Source organism: Mobula hypostoma, chromosome 11 (assembly GCF_963921235.1).
Source record: "Mobula hypostoma chromosome 11, sMobHyp1.1, whole genome shotgun sequence".
In the NCBI taxonomy this organism is placed as follows: Eukaryota; Metazoa; Chordata; class Chondrichthyes; order Myliobatiformes; family Myliobatidae; genus Mobula; species Mobula hypostoma.
The window spans coordinates 34,751,517-34,773,488 of NC_086107.1; the positions used below are offsets into that span (position 1 = coordinate 34,751,517).

A 21,972-nucleotide genomic window follows, 5' to 3' on the forward strand; every position below is an offset into this window, starting at 1 on the left:
AAATATAACAGCCAATTTACACTTAGAACGAACAGCCATAAGATTCAAAACCAAATAAATTAATTTAGTAGTACTCAATAGATTTTTATTTTGGAAGGTTCCCAATATAAATCTTTATTCTTCTTTCAAATTGTACCATACCATAATTTATTGCATGTGGGAGATCTGATTAATGCTCACATCTCCTGTGATGAAGTGCTTTGAGAGGGTGGTCATGGCTAGAATTAAGTCCTGCCTGAGCAAGGACCTGGACCCACTATAATATACCTACCAGCATAACAGGTCTTCAGCGGGTGCAACCTCACTGTCTCTCCAAATGGCATTGAAGCACCTGGGTAACAGCAATACACATGCCATGCTACTGTTTATCGATTACATGGGTGTTCAACACCTCACCTCAATGAGCCTCTGCAATTGGATCCTTGACTTGGTCATCAGTGACCACAGTCATTGTGGATTAGTAATAACACTTCCTCCTTGCTGACAATTAACACGGGTGAACTTCACTGCTCTACTCTCCCTTCACTCGTGACTATGTGGCTAAGCACAGCTCAAACAGCATCTATAAATGCGCCGATGACGCACCACTGTTACTGGCAGAATCTCAGAAGGAGTGAAATAGATCGGCTGGTTAAGTGGCATCATCACAACAACCTTGTACTCAATGTCAGCAAGGCCAAGGAATTGATTGTGGACTTGAGAAGGGGAAGTTGGGAGTATCTACACCAGTGCTCACTGAGGGGGTCAATGGTGTTAAGTGTGAACAGTTTCAAGCTCCTGGATGCCAGTACCTCAGTGTATCTATCCTGGGCTCAACACATTGATGCAGTCACAAAGAAGGCACACCAGTGGCTATATTTCATTAAGAACTCGAGGAGATTTGGTATGTCAACCAAGACTGTAGCAAATATCTACAGATATACAGTGCAGGGTATTTTGACTGGTTGCATCACTGTCCGGCATGGACGCACCAATGTGCACGACTGAAAGAGGCTGCAGAGGGTTACATACTCAGCCAGTTCCTTCATGGGCACAACCCTCCACACCATTGAGGGCATCTTCATCTTCAAAGGCAGTAGCTTCAGATGACAGTATCCATCATTCAAAACCTTCACCATCTGGACCATGCACTCTTCTCAGTAATATCATCAGGAAGGAAGTACAAGAGCTTGGAGTCCCACGCTCAAAGTTTTAGAAACAATTTCTTCCTCTCTGTAATCAGACTCCGTTTCCCCATGAACAACATCTCATGATTCATTCCTTTTGCACTCTATTTATTTATTAATTTTTGTAACCTATAGTACTTTATTATGCATTGCACTGTACTGCTGGCACAAAACAACAAATTCCATGACATATATCAGTGCTAATAAATCTGATTCTGACTCACCTCAGTACAGAACCACTTAGTATGCAGTTGGGTGTTAGTACTTCACTGAAAATCAGTCCAAATAATGACTCAGTTGGGATTAAGTCCATTTTTTTCTGATTCAGAAGCAGAAGTTTTACTGCTGAGCCAAGATATACAATGTTCCCTCTAAGGTGTGTGCGTACGCACACATCTTTTGCTACTAGTGCACAAAGGAATTTAAACTGTGCATGAAAGGTTGTCACTCTACCTCATTGGTATGTTAAGGATATTTCACGATCGTACATAATCGCATTTCATTTTTCCAGTTTCTGATACGGACAGTGTTGACAACGTGGAGTTTGCGATGATCTGTTCTGCAGACATTAGAACTGGCTTATCTATAACGTTTTTGTTGAAGAAAATACTCAGTGCGCACATGTAGTTGTCACTGGGCAAAAAATTGCATAGCACAAGATTGTTGTGCACACTGGTCATTACAAATTGGAGAGAACATTGAACACATACCCATTATACTTCAATATGTATAATTTTAGAATTTCACTTCATAAAGCTCATCTCACCCATACCTTGCTCCCATGGATGTCTGTATTAAATGAGTTGATGATACTTACATTATGATTCTGACAGACTACTAACACTTACCCAGTTCAGTATATCAATCAAACTCTTCTCTTCACCGATATAGTTAAATGTTTTTACCAGTCCAATAACCAAATGGGAGCAAGAGCTTTCAGATACCTAGCACAGGGATTCTCAAACTTTTTTATGCCATGGACAAATGACAAATGCTTTTTTATGCCATTAAGCAAAGGATCTGGGGTTCCCAACCTAGATTCTAGCACTGTATTTCACAGAAGCAAATTACGTACATTCAGAATCAGAATCAGGTTTAATATCACGTTAATGTGTGAGTTTTCAGGCTCCTGTCCTCCTAGATATTAGCAATGAGAAGATGACATGTGCTAGGTGATGGAGATCCTTAAAGATGGATGCTGCCTTTTTGAGGCATTGCCTTTTGAAGGTGTCCTGGGCACTGGGGAGGCTAATGCCCTTGATGTTGGACAATATCTAGTAACATGAGGAAACGAACTGAAGCAGCAGAGATGTGGTTTTTGAGGAGGATGCAAAGAATATCATGGACGAAACAAATGTCTAACGAGGATGTCATGAACAGAGCACGCACAAAAAATTGGACATGTGATTAGGAAAGAGGAGTTAGAATGCGCAGTAATTATGGGAAAGATTGAAGGGAATAAAGCAAGAGGAAGACAAAGACAAATGATGATCGAGATGGCAGCCAGTGAACTGGAAAAGAATACCAATGAATTGATCCACTTGACCCAAAACAGGAGTGTGTGGGCCATGGCGGTCAAAGCTCAAACCGGGCATGGCACTTGACGATGATGATGATGAATGCCTTTGATGAGACTGGCTGTATTTATAACTTTCTGCAGATTGTTCTGATCCTGTCCAGTAGCTCCTCCATACCAGACAGTGATGCAACCAACTAGAATGCTCTCCACAGTACACCTATAGAAATTTACAAGAGTCTATATGACATACCAAGTCTTCTCAAACTCCTAATGAAATATAGCCACTGTCTTGCCTTCTTTGTAATTGCATCAATATGTTGGGCCCAGGACAAATCTTCAGAGACGTTGATGAAACTGCTCACCCTTTCCACTGCTGATCTGTCAGTAAGAACTGGTGTGTGTTCCCTCATCTCCCCCTTCCTGAAATTCAAAATCAATTCCTCGGTCTTACTGACATTAAGTGCAAGTGTGTTGATGCGATATCACTCATCCAGCTGATCTAGCTCACTCCTGTTCTCCTCCTCTTCACCAACTAAAATTCTGGCAACAATAGATGTGTCATCAGCAAATTTATAGATGGCGCTTGACCTGTGACTAGCCACACAAACGTGGGTGTACTGTAGAGATAGTAGAACATTGTTACCACAGGGGGTAATTAGAAGGTGACTATTTCAGAAAAAAGGTGAAAGGCTTTTAAGTGAACAGCCACTGAATTGGGAATCTGCAGATCATAGTGCACAATTGGCCTGCATCTGTTCAATAAAATCTAAATTTTATGCTGCCCTTTCGTTTTGATGTACGTGTACATTGACTCTGACATTCATTTACTCCATCTATCAGTAGGAGGCTCATTAACATGGCTTCCTAATATTATGTGAGGAATATCTACATTACTTAAAGCTACCTTCCATCTCTTCAAGAGAAGGTGTTGGAGTTGCTAGGGTTATGCTAAATAGTCCTGTGCAACCAACAATGGCTACACTTGGGAGGGGCTGGGCACGTCTGCTGCCTTCAGCTCTGTCATAGAGTTCTTAGTGAAAGAAATGCAAAGTACAGAAGTGTTCTGCATGTGTGAGCATGGAGTATTGCAGGTCACTTTCCAGTTAGATTTTAAGAAAGGAACAGACAAGAGTCAATAGGTTTACTATCAAGAGCTTAAACTGAGAATTTGCCTGCAATATCACAAGTTTTATAATTTCAAAGGCAGTGAAAATTTATTTTCAAATGTTACATACCATCAACTACAGCACAAGCCTCATTTTTTATCCCCTTCCTTATCCATACCTGCCAACTACCCCTATCAAAATTCATACCAAATAATCATTTGTGTCAATTCAACTCACAATCTTATCATGATCACCAGCCTCACATCCATATATCAGAGCACCAACATTCCGCAAGCTACTCAATATGATGACCATGTCACCCAAGCAGATTACGGAACAATAATTTGCAGGAAAAGTGGTGTGCAAACAACCTATGGCACAAATTGTATGGTGTACTTTTCTTCATCAGTTGGGGGATTGAATATAAAAGCCAGGAAGTTGTGTTGCAGCTGCATATAACTTTGGTTGCACAATGTTTGAAATATTGCATGCAATTCTGGGTGCTGCATTACAAGGATATGGAGGCTTTGGTGAGGATGCAAAGAGAATTTCCAGGATGCTGCCTAGATTAGAGGCTTTAGCTGTAAGAAGAAGTTGGGGAACCTTGGATTGCTTTTTCTGGAGCTTCAGAAGCTGGAGTCACCTCACAGAAGTATATAATATTATGAATGGAAAAGACAGGGTAGGTAGTCAGAGTACCTCCCACTGATTCCTCCTCTTGTTCTTCGCTTTGTCGTCCTTCATTTTCTAATAGCCTGAGCTAACAGCTCGTTCTCCACGTCATGCGTGTCTCCATGGCCCACTGGTGCAGCCATGTGTAGGAACACTGAGAAGCTTTTGTGTAGAAAAAAACTTGTGCAATTCTGAGGCATGACATACAGAAATCATTTTAAACTACAAAGAAATATAGCAAAATTAGCAACTTATTGTTAAGTCATTGATAGTCTCTTTAAATAGAGCAGCCAACAGGCTGGGGGGCGGGGGGGGGGTGGTGGTGGAATTCTCCCTGCTACTTTTTCATGCGTGCTCAGCTATGTAGTTACGAGAGGCTGTGTCCGCTGGAGGCTGGAGGATGGAGCATGAAGGCACTGCCGCCATCAAATCAGCCCTGAACACAAACCAATGTCACGAATAGGCGGTCTTTATACTTCAATTTCACTTTATAGACCAACCTCTTTACCAAGGTGTTATACTTGAAACGTAAAGGTACTTACCACGCAGTAAACGTGAACAGCAGACCGTGTTTTTGAATCACCTTATTTCATGAAAAAATAACCCCCTCCCCCGAAGTGTTCATTTTAAAAACCACGTAGACACGAAGTTGTATTTAGTCCAAGAGTTTACTTGTGAACAGTGAAAACAGATCCCAGGAATGGCGCTCAAAAAATCTGTGATCTCTGTGCCCCCATCCCTTTTCCTTCCTGCTCGCACTCCAAATTAAAGCTGATGAACATGCACTACAGGAAGTGAACCAGGTGTCACGTTCTTATATTTGAGCAGTGTTTGTGCCTGTTGCGGAGTGAACTCGTTAATCTCGGCTATCCCGTCAGTGACTTGTTGACCCTGACTTTTATGGGCTCACGATTCCCCAGCTGGGACGTGGTAGTAGATCCCACATGTAAACACAGGAAGAGAAGGTGCCGATGTTACTCGCTCATCCAGAGAACAGTATTCGGAAAACACTAAAAATAAACTTAGGTTGTAAATGAAGACCTGATAACAGCAGTACGACATTCGGGGTAAACTAAGCCTCCAATGTGTCCGATCCATTTATTCGGGAATGCAATGGGTTGACTCCATCACCATAATATAAATTATTCCAGCAACCGAGAGAACTATTAGTATATTAACCAAGCACTGCCAAAACTAAATTCGATTGTTTAATCATTTAGATTGCACGCTAATTATTCTTCATGTACAGTATTAAATTGTCCTAGTCGGACGATCACATTTACTACTTAAGTAACAGGATTCAATTTTAAAAAATCCAGAAAATTGATACGTCATAAATATTCACTTAACATAAACATAACACTTGTAATCAGGTTTTGGATGTTTTATGGAAAATTGGGTATATGACAGTACTGTATATAAAATATAACGTTACCACAAATGTGTGGTTAACAGCAACGGGCATTGCCTCTTTAAAAGTGATGAGTGTTGTTTTGTAGGAAGCGGTCCCTTGGCGACGCTTCAAAGCTGCGGCTTCAACACGAATTTCCGTGTATTGTCCGAATCGTGATGAGGCAAAGGAAACGTGCGATCTGGGGCTGAGCTCGATATAAAAAAGGCAGCGGCCTTGCCGAGCGGCTGTGTGTGACCGAGGCACCCGCCAGCCACAGCCAGCGACCCCGATCGGCTCCCCGAGCAAATGTCAGCCGCCATCGAGAGGAAATCGCTGGAGAATGCGGAGTGAGTAGACGCGGGCCCGATCTCATTCCAATTCCGAGCCGGTATGAAGGGGGAGGGATGGAGCTGGGACCGGTCGGATCGATCAGGGGTTAAACTATCCCTTCAAACAAGGCTCATGCGCCAGGATCCCCACACAGTCAGAGCCAATAGTCTGAATAACGCTGTCGGAAAATGTCAATTACAATCAACAGTCATAATCCGCAAAACTGCAGAATGGCCTACCGACTCGTTAAAATATACTCGGGGGGGGGGGGTACTGATGGAGGCAACGTTATGCGTTTATTTTAATGTCATCGCTTCATACTTCATCTGATCTGCGACAGGCAAATTCCTTTCAGGGGAAGCATACTTATAATTTCAGGATTGATTTATAAGACATTGATATCGTTTTATTTCGACCTGAGACGCTGTTGTAACTTTTAATTTTTTTCATGTTTAGCACGGCTTTGTCGAACTCTTCCTATTCCTATTCTTATATTAGGTATCATATATATATATATAAAACACTACTGTACTGCTGAATCTGGAAGGGAGCTGGAACGAAATTCTACACGAGTTAGATCCCACTGCCTGATCTGATGCTTATCAGATAAACACTTATGTTTTCAACTCAACCCCTGACCTAAATATTAATAATTTGAAGTCACTGAAGGGGATTCTCAATATCTTAAACTGATTTCCCCTTCAGAAAGTCCAACTGGATTAGATTTGTTTTAATTTTGTTTTAACTCCTAAACTCTGCACATTTTACTGAAGGACCGTGATAAACAAATTGGTGAAAAGTATTAGAGAAATTAATATGAAAGCATCGTAAAGTAACAGATTTTTGTGAAGTGTGTGTATATGTACATATATTGGGCAATTTAATATCATATTTTGTTTTCTACAAAAAACATTAAGAGCTATTGATTTGAGCCTCTCAATGATTCCCAACCCACAACAATTACATTTTAGAATGGTCTCAGCTTGTTTTAATTAAATCTTTTCTATTCATAAATGGCTAAGTGTTCCGTCTTACCGTTATTATGCTACGCAGAACAGCATTCAAATTCTATAAAATACTTTTACCAATCCAAAGGAAATTGGTCTACGACAGCAATATGGTGGCACAGTATCGTAGTTATTTGCATAATGCTGTACAGTCCCAGTGCCTTCAGTGTTCAATTTCTGCCACTCTCTGCAAGGTGTTTGTTTTTCCCGTAATTGCGTGGGTTTCCTCCAGGAGCTCCAGTTTCTTCCCACAATCCAAAGACGTGTGGATTAGTAACTTCTAGGCATGCCATGCTGGGGCCAGAAGCATTGCAACGATTGTGGGCCGCACATCCTCCAGCTGTTTTGGTCAATGATGCAATTGAGTTATTTCACTGTATATATCAATATACATGTGCCAAATAAAGCTAATCTTTAAATATTTAAGAGACTTAAACAGAAACATCACAGAACAAAAAATGTAAACAAATGGACTATTCAGTCTTTCAGCTCGTGGTATATCCCTTCATGAACCTGTCCAACTACATTTTAAGTGATACTATTGTACCTGCCTCAACAACTTCTTCTGGTAGCTCGTTCCATATACTGTCCACCCACTGCATAGAAAAAATTGTCCCTCAGGAATTCAAATCTTTTCCCTGTCACCATAAACCTATTTTGGTTTTGGATTTGCCCTCCCTACCCTGGGGAAAAGACTGCTACTGTCGAAGCAACGCACACAAAATGCTGGAGAAACTCAGCAGGCCAGGCAGCATCTATAGAAAGAGAGTACAGTCGACGTTTCAGGCCACAACATACGTCCTACTGAAGGGTTTTGGCCCGAAACGTAGACTGTACCCTTTTCCATAGGTGCTGCCTGGCCTGCTGAGTTCCTCCCGCATTTTGTGCGTGTGTGTTGCTTGGCTTTCCAGCATCTGCAGATTTTCTCTTGTTTGTTACCATCAAACTTATTTAAACAGCTCATAATTTTAAACACTTCCATGAGGGCATCCCTCATTCTCCTACACTCAAATGAATAAAAACCTAGCCTAGCAAACATTCTACTGATGACAACCTTGCAAATCTTCTTCTCTGCACTCTTTCCGGTTTAACTACACCTTTCCTATAACAGGGTGAGCAGACCTGTACTTAATACTCCAAGTGTGGCCTCACCAAACGACTTGTACAATTGCAATATAATATCCCTACTCCTATAATCAATGCCCTGACTGATGGACAGCCAGTGTGCTAAACGCTCTTTCCACCACACTGTCTACCTGTGACACAGCTTTCAACCAGCAATGCACTTATACCCCTAGATCCCTCTGTTCCATTGTACCATTCTTAGAAAAAGTCCTACACCAGTGTGATTTTCCAAAATATATCTCCACACCCTTATGGGCATTGAAATCTATTGCCATTCTTTTGTCCACTTCCCTAACTGATGAAAATCCTACTGTAACTATGATAGCCTTCACTATCAACTGAACCAGCTAATTCTGTGCCATCCACAAAGTTGCTTATCAAACCCTGTGCATTTGCATTCAAATCATTTATATAAATAATGAATAACATGGGCCCAATACTGACCAGTGTAGTACACCACCAGTCACTGGCCTCCATTCTGAGAAACAACTTTCGACCATCACTCTCTGCTCCCTACCTCTGAGCCAGTCTTGAATCCATCTAACAAACTCTCCTTGGATTCCGTGGGTCCTAATCTTCCAGATCAGCCTACCATGTGGGATCATGTCAAAGACTTTTCTAAAGCCCATATGTTCTACCCTCATCAAACTTCCTGGTAACGTCTTCAAATAAACCCTGTAAGTTTTGTTGAGCATGACATCCCATGCACAAAGCCAAGCTGACTCCTCTTAAGCAGACTCTGCCTAGCCAAATGTGATGAGTTCTGTCTGTCAGACCTCCCTCCAGTGAGTTCACCACTACTGATGAAATGTTGTCTGGCCTGTAATTCCCTGGCTTGTCCCTTGCTTGCCTTTTGAAACAATGGAACAACATTAGCCACCTTCCAGTCTTCAGGAATTTCACCAGTGGCTAATGTTGAAGCAAGTATCTCCACAGGGGCCTCTGTAATTTCCTCTCTAATCTTCCAAAAATTCCAAGGACATACTCTGTCAGACCCTGACAAATTTTCCATCTTAATGCTCAGCAAATTTTTCCTTCCTGGTAATAAAAATCTCCAGTTGTTCCCCTTATCACTTGAGCAACCATGATTTTTTCCTCCTCAAACTGAAGAGACATATCTGTTAAAAATCCCATCAGCCCATGCAACTCGGAACATAGGTGCTCTTGCTGATCTCTAAGGGACCTGCTGTCTCCCTCACCACCCTTTTATTGATAATATAGCTGTAGAAACATTGGGATTATCCCCAGCCTTCCCTGCCAGATCCATTTCACACCCTCTTTTTGCCCTCCTGAATTCCCTCTTAAGAGTATTCTTAATCTTTTTATAGTCATTAAGGGGTTTGCTCGATCCCGACCTCCTAAACCCAATGTATGCTTCCTCCTTTTTCTTGTCCAGAAAATCTCTCATCAATAAGAGTCCCTAAACTTGCCAGGTTTACCTTTCAACCTAACAGGAACACGCTGCTCCTGAACACTTGATATCATGATCTTAAGAGCCTTCCACTTGCCCTTTGTTCCTTTCCTTTCAAATAGACTCACCCAACTCTGTCTACTTCCCTGTAAAATCAGCCCTTTTCCAGGGCACTACCCTGCGGACCTGACCTGTACTTTTCCATCACTATCTTATAATAGGATTATGGTCACTGGAGCCAAAGTGCTCCCTGACTGTCACTGTGGTTACTTTCCCTGCCTAGTTCCCTAAGAGAAGGTCCTGGATTGCACCCTCCTGAATAGAGCTCTCTATACTTTCCTGGTATTATTTCAAATTTCACCTCATTCAGACCTTTTACACTCTAGGTGACACAGTCAAAACCAGGAAAGTAGTCTCTCATAAACACATGGTTTTGACAACTTCTCTACACACGTGCTTCTCAAGTTCCTGCTGACTATTGGTGGTGGTGGGGCCGGGGGGGGTCTATGATACAGCTCTAAAAGAGTGATCCTGCCCTCCTTGTTTCTCAGTTCTACTCCTATGGCCACACTAGACAAATCTCCAAGAATATCATCTCTAAGTACTGTTTTGCTTTTTTCCTTATCAAACTCAGTAAGAGTTAATTTGGTCAGTGCTGGTCCTCTTGCCTATCTGTTCGAGTCCTTTTGCTGGCTTGAGCACAACGTGAAGACTGGTGCTTCAGTATCGTATTGATAGAGCAATGCATTATCAGAAATAGTGTCCTTCAGATTAAAGACCTTTAGCCTTCTCGTGCAAGTAATTCTGCCTAAACAGTGAGGTGGTTTTAGTAATATTGTTCCCTTAGCCAACATCAACAAGACAGATTATTTTGCCACTTATCTCGATACTCTTCCTGAAACTCTGCTGTTGCTTTTCCACTTAGCAATAGTAACCTATAAATTCAAAGCACTTGAGATATACCAGCACTAAGGATTTACCAGAAATTTGCTACGTTACTTTTAAATATTTTACCAAAGAAATGAAAGAAAGAAAACATCATTCTTCAGATACTGGGATGTAAAATAAATTTTACTTTAACTGAATTTGTGAGTCATCCTTTAAAAATACTTTCAAAGAAATGCTCGATTTTTTTGATGTTAAGATTTGCTGAAGAATATTTAGGCTTCAAAAAATTCAAAATTTACATCAGTTATACATTGTGATTTTGCTCTTCACTAACAGATTAGAGGTACAATTATAGAAGGGCAGGGACATTTAATTGACAGCACTGTTTCCTGATCAACGTATCACATATCATACATTCAGCTCCATGCAAATGAATGGAATAGAACATCAGGCAGAATGTACAGCAAACAACTGACGTAGTACTACATGTTTGGCTTTTCAAACCCCACCATCACCACCAGCATTATATCCTTGTGTATGTTATATTGCTCCTGTACTTTCAAGCACAAGCGAAAGCATAAGTGAAGATTTCTATTCCACCATTTTGGAAGATTACTAATACTGTAGCAGATATCAAAGCACTAGTGTGCTGGCAACACTAGTGTATATTCTCCTCCCACAAACACTCAACTGTATCACTTCTTCCTTTCTTTTTTCCCCACCCTCTCACAGTCTTGTTCCATATATCACTTGTCAGCCTGTTTTTTAACTCCCACTCCCCACCATTCACACACGCACCTGGGTTGGTCTGCTTATCATCTGCTCCCTATCAGCTTCCACCTACCAGACTCTACCCCAGCCCCTCGTACTGCTATATCCTGCTTCCCTCTTTCCTCACTCTTGATGCAGGGTATTAATCAAAATGGCAACTTGTACTTTTTACCACCACAGATGTTGCTTGACACACTGAGATCTTGCCCCTCACATCTCCTTTCAACTTGCCCCCTCTCACCTTAAATGCATGCCCTCTGGTTTTAGACATTTCCACGTGGGGAAAATGATATAGCCCATCTACTCTCTCTATCATTATCTCAGATCTCCCCTCAGCCTCCACCGCTCTGGAGAAAGTTACCCAACTTTGTCCAACCTCCCATTATGTAGCACATGCTCTCTAATCCAGGCAGCATCATGGTAAGCCTCTTCTGCATCCTCTCCAAAGCCTCAACTCCCTTCATAATATTGGAAGACCAGAACTATATGCAGTACTCCAGATGCAACCTAACTAGAGTTTTATAATATTACGGCATAAATTCTTGACTTTTGAACTCAATACCTCGACTAACAAAGGCAAGCTGATCAACCTGTGTAGCCACTTTCATAGAAAACCTACAGCATAATACAGGCCCTTTGGCCCACAAGGCTGTGCTGAACATGTCCTTACCTTAGAAATTACCTAGAGTTACCCATAGCCCTCTATTTTTCTGAGCTCCATGTACCCGTCCAGGAGTCTCTTAAAAGACCCTATTGTATCCGTCTCCACCACCGTCGCTGGCAGCCCATTCACACACCCACCACTCTCTGCGTTAAAAAGCTTACCCCTGACATCTCCTCTGTACCTACTTCCAAGCACCTTAAAACTGTGCCCTCTTGTGCTAGCCATTCCAGCCCTGGGAAAAAGCCTCTGACTATCCACACGATCAATGCCTCTTTTATCATCTTATACGCCTCTATAAGGTCACCTCTCATCCTCCAGAGAAAAGGCTGGGTTCACTCAACCTATTCTCATAAGGCATGCTCCCCAATCCAGGCAACATCCTTGTAAATCTCCTCTGCACCCTTTCTATGGTTTCCACATCCTTCCTATAATGAGGCGACCAGAACTGAGCACAGTGCTCCAAATGGGGTCTGACCAGGGTCCTATATAGCTGCAACATTACCTCTTGGCTTCTAACTCAGTCCCATGATTGATGAAGGCCAATGCACTGTATGCTTTCTTAACCACAGAGTCAACCTGTGCAGCAGCTTTGAGTGTCCTATGGACTCGGACCCCAAGATCCCTCTGATCTTCCACACTGCCAAGAGTCTTACCATTAATACTATATTCTGCCATCATATTTGACCTAACAAAATGAACCACCTCATACTTATCTGGGTTGAACTCCATCTGCCACTTCTCAGCCCAGTTTTGCATCCTATCAATGTCCCACTGTAACCTCTGACAGCCTGCCATACTATCCACAACACCCCCAACCTTTGTGTCATCAGCAAATTTACTAACCCATTCCTCCACTTCTTCATCCAGGTCATTTATAAAAATCACGAAGATTAGGGGTCCCAGAACATATCCCTGAGGCACACCACTGGTCACCGATCTCCATGCAGAATATGACCCATCTACAACCACTCTTTGCCTTCTGTTGGCAAGCCAGTTCTGGATCCACAAAGCAATGACACCTTGGATCCCATGCCTCCTTACTTTCTCAATAAGCCTTGCATGGGGTAACCCTCCAATACTCCAGAACCTCTCCTGAACCCATTGATGATGCAAAGATCATCGCCAGAGGCTCAGCAATCTCCTCCCTCGCCTCCCACAGTAGCCTGGGGTACATCTTGTCTGGTTCCAGTGACTTATTCAACTTGATGCTTTCCAAAAGCTCCAGCACATCCTCTTTCTTAATATCTACATGCTCAAGCTTTTCAGTCCACTGCAAGTCATCCCTACACTCGGCAAGATCCTCTTCCGTAGTGAATACTGAAGCAAAGTATTCATTAAGTACGTCATACCTCAGGGAGATATGAACTTGGACCCCAAGATCCCTCACTCATCAACACTGTTAAGTGTCTTGCCCTTAACTGTATACTGTCTCTTTACATTTGACCTACTAAGATTTGACCTATCACATTTGACCATTTTAAACTCCTTCTCATTTCTCTGCTCAGAGGTCCCAGTACAGATCCCTGCGGCAAACCACTAATCTGAGACCTCCACCTCAGATAAGTCTCTTCAACCATTACCCTCTGTCTTCAATGGTCAAGTCAGTTCTGAATCCAAATGTCCAATTCATCATTGATCCCATGCATCGTAGTCTTCTGGATGAGGAACCCTCATCAAAAAAACTCAATTTATTAAGACCCGACTTGCCCTGCACAGCCGTACTGGCTGTCTCTAATTAAGCCATGGTTTTCCAAATGTTCATAAATCCTCTCCCTAAGAATTCTCTCCAGTAACTTCCCTGCCATTGACATGAGACTCACTGGTCTATGTTTCCAGGATTATCCCTGGTTCCCTTTTGAATAATGGAACAACATTAGCTACTCGCCAGTCCTCCAGACCTCATCTGTGGCTAGAGAGGACACAGGATATTGGTGAAGGCATCAGCAATCTTATCTCTTGCCTCTCTCAATAACCTAGGGTGTATCCCATCAGCTCCTAGGTACTTATCCACATTAATGCTCTTTAAGAAATCCAACACTACCTCCTCCTTTACCGCAAAATGGCCTGGAGTATCAATGTGTTTGGCACTGATCTTCCTATACTCCACATACTTGGTAAACAATTGTGTCAAGTGCTCATTTAGGACCTCACCCAAGTCCTTATGTTCTCCCCTTTGTTCTTGAGTAGTCCTACCCTCCCCTTAGTTATCTTCTTGCTCTTGATGTATGATGGGATGCCTTGGGATTCTCTTTAATCCTACTTGCATAGGACTTTTCATGGACTCTCCTGGCTCTCCTATTTCCTTCCTTGAGTTCTGTTCTGGCTTCCTCATGATCCTTAAGGGCTCAAACTTCCATAGAAGAGTATATTGACTGGCTGCATCACAGCCTGGTATGGAAAATCCTGCAAGAAGTAGTGGATACGGCCCAGTCCTTCATGGGTAAAGCCCTCCCCACCGTTGAACACATCTGCACAAAGCGCTGTTGCAGGAAAGCAACATCCATCATCAGGGACTCCCACCACTCTGGCCATGCCCTCTTCTCGCTGCCGCCATCAGGAAGGTGGAACAGGAGCTTCAGGACTCATAGCACAAGGTTCAGGAACAATTATTACCCCTCAACTATTGGGCTGTTGAACCAGAGGGGATAACTTCACTCGCTCCATCACTGAAATGTTCTCACAACCTATGGACTTGCTTTCAAGGACTCTTCATCTCATATTCTTGATATTTATCGCTTTATTTATTTATTTGTTTGTTTGTTTGTTTGTTAGTTAGTTATTTTCTCCCCTCTCTCTTTTGAATTTGCACAGTGTTGTCTTTTGCACACCGATCGTCAGCACTATTTGTGTGGTCTTTCATTGATTCTGTTTTGTTTTATTGAGTATGCCCCCAAGAAAGTAAATATCACTGTTATATATAGAGACGTGTGTATACTTTGATAATAAATTAACTTTGAACTGTATTTGATTCTAGCTTCTGAAGCTTTATGTACCTTCTTCTTGACTAAATTCATCAGCTCCCTGAACATCCTAGGTTCTCTTACCTTGATGTCCTTGTCCTGCCTTCTGACTGAAACACACTTGTCCTGTGCTCTGTGCAAACATCCTTCACACGGTGGATGTGCCCTTTCCCCAAAACAACTGTTGCTAATTAACTCTCCCTACTTCCTGCCTAATGCTCTTGTAGTTTGCTATGCTCCAACTCCTGCAAGGTCTGTACTTATCCTTATCTATAGGTGAGGATTAGGAGACGTGATGTAGAGGGAACGCCTCCACATGAGCAGAAGCAATTCAAGATACCCTCTCAACATTTTATTAAGAGCTTTAACAGAAAGATCTTCCTGCTGTATCGTTGTAGAATCAGAATGAGGTTTAATGCCTCTGGCATTTGTCATGAAATCTGTTGTTTTGCAGCAGTAGTACATTGCAATACATAGTTATAAAAACTATAATTTATGATGAGTATAGATAAAAATAAATTAAATACCTAGTGCAAAAGGAGAGGGAAAATACTAAAAAAGTGTTCAGGGGTACATTGTCCATTCAGAAATCTGATGGCAGAGTGGAAGAAGTTGTTTCTGACAAATTGTGTGTGTCTTCAGGCTCCTGTACTTCCTCCCTGCTGGTAGCGATGTGAAGAGGGCATGTCCTGGGTGATGGGTGAGTCATTGCCGTTTGAACCTGTCCTCTCCTCGCCTGTGGGGAGTCTGGTGCCCATGACAGAGCTGGCCCAGTTCACAACTTTCTGCAGCTTTCTCTTATATTCTGCAGCAGCCCCTCCGTAACCAGATGGTGTTGCAACCAGTTAGAATGCTCTCCACGGTACTCAGTAAAAATCTGTGAGCGTCTTTCGTAACATACCAATTCTCCTCAGGCTCCTAATGACATATAGCCACTGTCTTTGTAATGACATCAGTGTGCTAGGCCCAGGATAGATCCTGAGATGTTGGCACCCAGGAAATTGAAACTTTGGAGTGAAGGAGATGATAGGTGACTTAATAGAGGTGTAACAAGATGCCTGGATAGAGTGGAGAGTCTAGAACGTGGCCAATACAAGGGAGACATAACTTTAAGGTGATTGGTTAAAAGTATAGGGGGAAAGTCAGAGACAAGTCCTTTTCAGATTGATGGGTGCATGTAATACTCTGCCAGGGTTTGTGGTAGGGGCAGATGCATTAGGGCGTTTAAGAAACCCATAGGCACATTGGTGATGGAAAGATGGAGGGCTATGTGGGAGGGATGGGTTCGATTGATCTTAGAGTAGTTTAAAAGGTTGGCACAACATTTTGGGCCGAAGATCCTGTACTGCTCTATGTTCTAATTGTCCTCTGCGGGGACAGAATTACGGGTGGCTTTCCATTTAAAACCATTATAAATCAGGTCTTAGTATCTGGTTCAGTATGTAATGGGATGACTCTTGTGCTATTTTTGAATTAAGAAACTTTTTTTTGTGGGGTGGTGGTTTCCCTCAAAGTCCCACACTGACTAGAGTCCTGCTGGCTCTTGGTACTTTCCTCAAGGTAGTCCTTGATGCTGCCTTTCCAGAATGAGACACTAATCTTACTCTTGCTCTTACTAGTGGCGTGGTATTTCCTGCAAACCGGCCCGGCCACTTCCTCCTCACCAAAGCCAATGCTTTCAAACATGTCTGTCATTTGCCAGTAATGACAACTGCTGATGCTGGAGATTTAATTGCTTAGCACTGGTATTTCTAAGGGCAGCAGCAAAGATGTGTTTCCTTCACAGGGAATGATTGTGAGCTGGGACTATTTCATTTACAGCTGGTTATGGTAAGTAAGTGGAGCTGAGCATTATGTATTTGAGTTTCTATAATTGCAGACATGATTGTAGCGTGTTATGTTGCCTCTCTGTTGCTGTGGTTCAGAATATTACTGAGCAAATGCAGAGTATTTTGCAGGGGGGAGACCAAGTACCCAGAGACTGTGATCCAGAGTGGTAGCACTGACAAAGATCGATACAGGCTGTGGTCCTGAGGAAACAGCAAACAAAGATTGGAAGGGGTGGGGAAAAGGCAGTAGAGTCGGATTGTGTTTAATGGTGTACATCTAAATGCAGGATTAAAGTTAAAGCTGGAGAGAAGATTTTAAATTGGATTATACTCGTCTTGCCCGAAACAGACTAGAAACAGTTACTTAATGTTAATTGTATTTGAGCACTGAGAGGAATTCATGACAGAGTTTCAAGGAGTCCCAAAGAGAAGGATTAGGCGTCCAAATCAGGAGACCCTGGTTGACAAGGATTCTTCTTCTTGGCTGTTAGCTCCCAGTGGAGCAAAGGCCATTGATGACTACCTGTCTCCAACGTCCAAAGCTGATGGTGTGGTTGGAGTACATCAATGGTTCTGCAATCCATCGCATCCACTGTACAGGCGGTTGGCCTGTTCACCTCCACCAGAGCCCTGCTGGCCTGCCCCCTTGCCTGTTTCCACGCCTCACAACGGGGATGTGGGATTGGACTTGGAGAGGCAGTTGACAAGGATAAGATGGGTCAAAAAAGGGGAAGTTACCAAGAAGGGTCCTGACGAAGGATTTCAGCTCGAAGCGTCAACTATACTTTTTTCCATAGATGCTGCCTGGCCTGATCCAGCATTTTGTGTGTGTTGCTCAAAGTTATCAATTGCTGGGGCTTAAGATGGCAGAAAACCTAAAAGAATATAGAAATTAACGAAGCAATGAGAGCGGGGGTGGGGGGGGGGGAATACAACAAGGGAAAATCTGCAGATACAAAATTATCCAGATGTGTGCAAGGGGTATGATCCCAGTGGCACAGATTTGACCTGGACCTTGGATGCTGTTTCTGTTGAGTTTGCAGGTGATGCTGTGGGGTTCTGCTGGATGCTTCACCTTCATCCCACATCCCAGAGATGCGTTTTAGTTGTCTAATAGTAGATAGATGGCAAAAGAATTAAAGGGGGAGGGTGTGTGAGAGAGAGATAGAGAGCGAGCAAGTGTGCGTGTGTGTTAGAGACAAAAATCTGTGGGAAAATGTGAAAGGAGAATAGGATTGACTGAAAAGCGTGTAAACGAAGATCACTTGGGCTGAATGGTTTAAAGTCAGTGATACCAAATGTACAACAGGATGCAAGACAGTCTCTCACAAATACTGGCTAAACCTTGCCAAGCATGAGCAACTTAGAACCTCCACTGCTGACATTTTCTTCTTTACAGCAACAATAGCCTCTGGAGTGTCACTACCTCTTTACAGTAACTGGAGGAAGGGTTTATTTGTACTGTGGCCTTGTTTCCTCTTGCCAAATTAGAACACACGGTTAGTTGTATTACGGGATTCTTCCACTTACCAAATTCAACAAATTGGTGTTCTAATCTTGGCCCAGCAAATCACCAGTTTTAGAATAGTGGTGACGTTGTCAACGTCGCACTGCGTACTTGCTGAAGGCAGTTATCAATGTTAAGTAACAGCATCTGTGTATGTGAAATACCATTTGAAGCAACTTCCATTGTAAATACTGCATATTTCTGATTTGCACAACCCTGAAGTTGGTCATGCAAGGTAGCAGGAAGTCGGCATGCAAGTGCCATGCTGTTTTTTTGCTCACTCGCTCAAATAAAAGATGAATTTAATTAGGGGAAATGCTTTATGCTGTTAAATTTCATGGGCATTGGAGCTGACTTCAAAGAAACAAAAATGGTCGCGGTTATTCAGCATCTGGAAGGAGCAATCCATGTTTATACAGCTGTTTTATCATCGCACACTGAAATAGCAAGAATTTGCATTTCAGTGCCGCACATGCATCCTAAAGCAGGTGTAGCCATTTAAGTGCTCTGAAGTGCAGTTCCCAAAAACAGCAAATAACGTAAACAGCAGTTTTTGAAAAAACATTTGGTCGACAGTAGATTGCTGCCTTTGAACAGAAGGAGAACACGCTGCCCTGGGCCTGTACCAGATGATAAGTCTGATCTGATGATGACCTATCCAGTCGTCAACAGCACTGTAGAGACCACTGCCAAGAAAGAGGAACACCCCCCACCACTACTCCTGGACCACCACAATGTAGAATATTTTCCCCAGTCACTCTTTAGTCACTCATTTCTTTCTCTTTGCCTCATCTGTCACAGTTCCCCCCTCCCCACCCCCCACACCACTACCACTACATCTCTCTTTCCCAGATGGTGGACACATTAAGAAGGGTAATTTCCATTGCTGCTGAGCTGCCTTAAGATGTCAAAGGTCAAAGTATATTTATTGTCAAAGTAGGTATGCATTATACAACCTTGAGATTCGTTTCTTTACGGGCAGCCACAAAGAAAACCAAAAGAACCCATTTAAAAAAAAGACGAAGACCATCAAACACCCAATGTGCAGGGATTTAAAAAAAACACAAATCATACAAACAGTAAAAGCAAGCAAATAGTGTTCGGAACTGAAGTCCATAAAGAGAATCCATCCACTGAGCCTCAGCTGCGTGCAGAGCCGAGTAAACGACACTGAGGAAAAGTCTGAACCAGCCCATCCCTCGCTTCAGGCCCCGACACCCTGGCATTTTCAATCTGGCCCGGCATTTAAATTGTTATCCAAACGTGGGCTGCAGTTTGCTTCGGTACGCTGTGTGGCCTGAACCCCGCCCCATCGATTCGACCTGTACCCAAACTTCCCAATTCAGCCCGGCACATAAATCCTCTGTCGCTTTGATATGCTCTGAGGCCTGGACCAGACCTATCTGATTTGGTCTGGTGCTTCATCGATCGAACCTCGGGCCTTCCTCACTCTCAGAGACGGGCCGGCTGCCACGCCTCACCTCACCTCACCTCAGTTCTGCCGCGTGGAAAGGGAAGTTACAGACTGTCGTTTGTGATGATCGTTTACCAGAACACGAGTGATGAACAAAGTATTTAGTTGTTTTTCTTTGTTTCATGAGCCACCAGCAAGTATTTGCTGAGATTCACCAGCAAAATATGTCCGTTTCCAATGGCCATCCAGTCTACCTGTTCCTGTTTAATGTTGGGCAGAAGGAAGATGTTTAAAATCTGAGATTTTTCAATAATATTAAAATAGTTAAGTCTAATGACATTGTCCCTTCCAGTGATACCCTTCACTGGTGCTCTGTTGCAACTTTCCTTTGAGTTACCTTCATTTCATAAATTTGGGGATGATTAGCCATGTTGATAATATTTTGCTTTTGTCTCCCAGTCTGAGCACGCTTGGAAAATAATTCCCAAGTTCAAGTGTGTAATTGTCATTCAACCATGCATAAATGCCCGTGATTACAAGCAAACAAAATGGTGTTACTCCAGGCCAAGGTACAAAATACAGAACCAACAGTCACACACAGCACAAGGCACATATAGCACAAATAAGTTAGCAATCTCATGTAAGATATCAGTATAATACAGTTGCACAAAAAAAGTCCAAGATTCTGAATCCATGAATTTTGCAGGAATCTGTATTTTGCACAACACAGCTTTCACCACCAATTTAACTACAGCCTATATACCATATTGGAAACGCATAGTAAGATCCCTAAAATATTCAGAAGTCATTTCCTTAGAAAATAAATCTTAAGTTCGCTAAACGGAGATGTACAAATATTTTGTAAAATAATTTACACTTTACTAAAGCAACACACATCAAAGTTGCTGGTGAATGCAGCAGGCCAGGCAGCATCTCTAGGAAGAGGTACAGTCGACGTTTCAGGCCGAGACCCTTCGTCAGGGCTTTGATGTGTGTTGCTTGAATTTCCAGCATCTGCAGAATTCCTGTTGTTTACACTTCACTAAATGTTGGCCTCTCATCTGCTATAAACCTAGACAGGAGCTCCCCCTGCTGGCATTAATGGATACTGTTGTGCCACTTCACAACTATTCACTGGTCCCCCCCTCCCCAGGTTACAAATGCTCTGCATGCCTACAGGCCCTTGGGAATCTGGCAGGATGAAATTACCAGACACTGCCAGGCTGAAGGCATTAACTGCCACCTGGAAACTTTGTTCACAGCCATATTTCTGACTTGGAAACTGTCTGGGTTATTAACGGGTCACAGGAATGGAATCATGTTTACTTTTAGAGACTTTGTAAGTGAAATGAGGGTCTGCCTCCCAACATTCTGCTCCAATTCATTTCAGAACATTAATACCCACTGGGTGATTCTCATTTTGATTCACTCCCTAATCAATTATTTTAAATCTGTGTCTTCAGACCTTTTCAAACCCCTCAGTTAGGGAAAAAGGGTGTCTCCTGACTACTCTATCTAGACCCCTTATAACTTTAGACCTCAATTATTTCTCTTGTTCCAAAGACAATAACCCTGTGGTTAAAATTTTCCAGTAACATTTTTGTAGATTTCCACATAACATGTCCTGTGCAATAATACCTTTCCTGCAGTGTGAACATGGCGCCAAAGCTGTGGTTTAACTAGTGTTCAATACTATTCTACTAGATCTATGCTCTTGTACTGTGCCTCAAAGAAAAGTCTTTTGAAAATATTACTGTATTCTTAAGGATTTGAGACTGCAATCCAAGGCCTCTCTGAGTTTCCACCCTTCTTAATATCCTCCCTTTTATTGTGTCTGACCTTGCACCTCCTCAAATGTACTTCTGTCAGTTCAATTCTACGTGTAATAAGAGTCAGGTTTATAATCATTGTCATATGGCGTTTGCTTTGTGGTAGCAGTACAATGCAAAGATATAAAATTACTATAAATTACAAAATAGAGCTAAAAATGGAATAAAGCAGGTTTAGTATCAACAGCATATGTCGTGAAATTTATTAATTTTACGGCAGCAGTACCCTGCAATATATGATAAATAAATATAGAGAACAAAAAGCAGAATTTCGTTTAGTTTATCTCTGTCTATTAAATAGTTAAAATAAGTAGTGCAAAAAGAACTTTAAAAAGCAGTGAGGTAGTGTTCATGGGTTCAATGTCCGTTTAGAAATTGGAT

The 21,972-nt window shown here is 42.3% G+C and overlaps 1 protein-coding gene across 1 annotated transcript in view; it reads left to right on the plus strand.

Moving 5' to 3' along the window:
* The first annotated feature begins 5,854 nt into the window (after positions 1-5,854).
* Positions 5,855-21,972, plus strand: part of lmo2 (LIM domain only 2 (rhombotin-like 1)) — a 34,451-nt gene continuing 18,333 nt past the window's right edge. Inside the window, exon 1 of the mRNA XM_063061808.1 lies at positions 5,855-6,203. Coding sequence (XP_062917878.1) covers positions 6,163-6,203 — 41 coding nt within the window. The 5' untranslated portion in view covers positions 5,855-6,162. The remainder of the gene's footprint in view (positions 6,204-21,972) is intronic.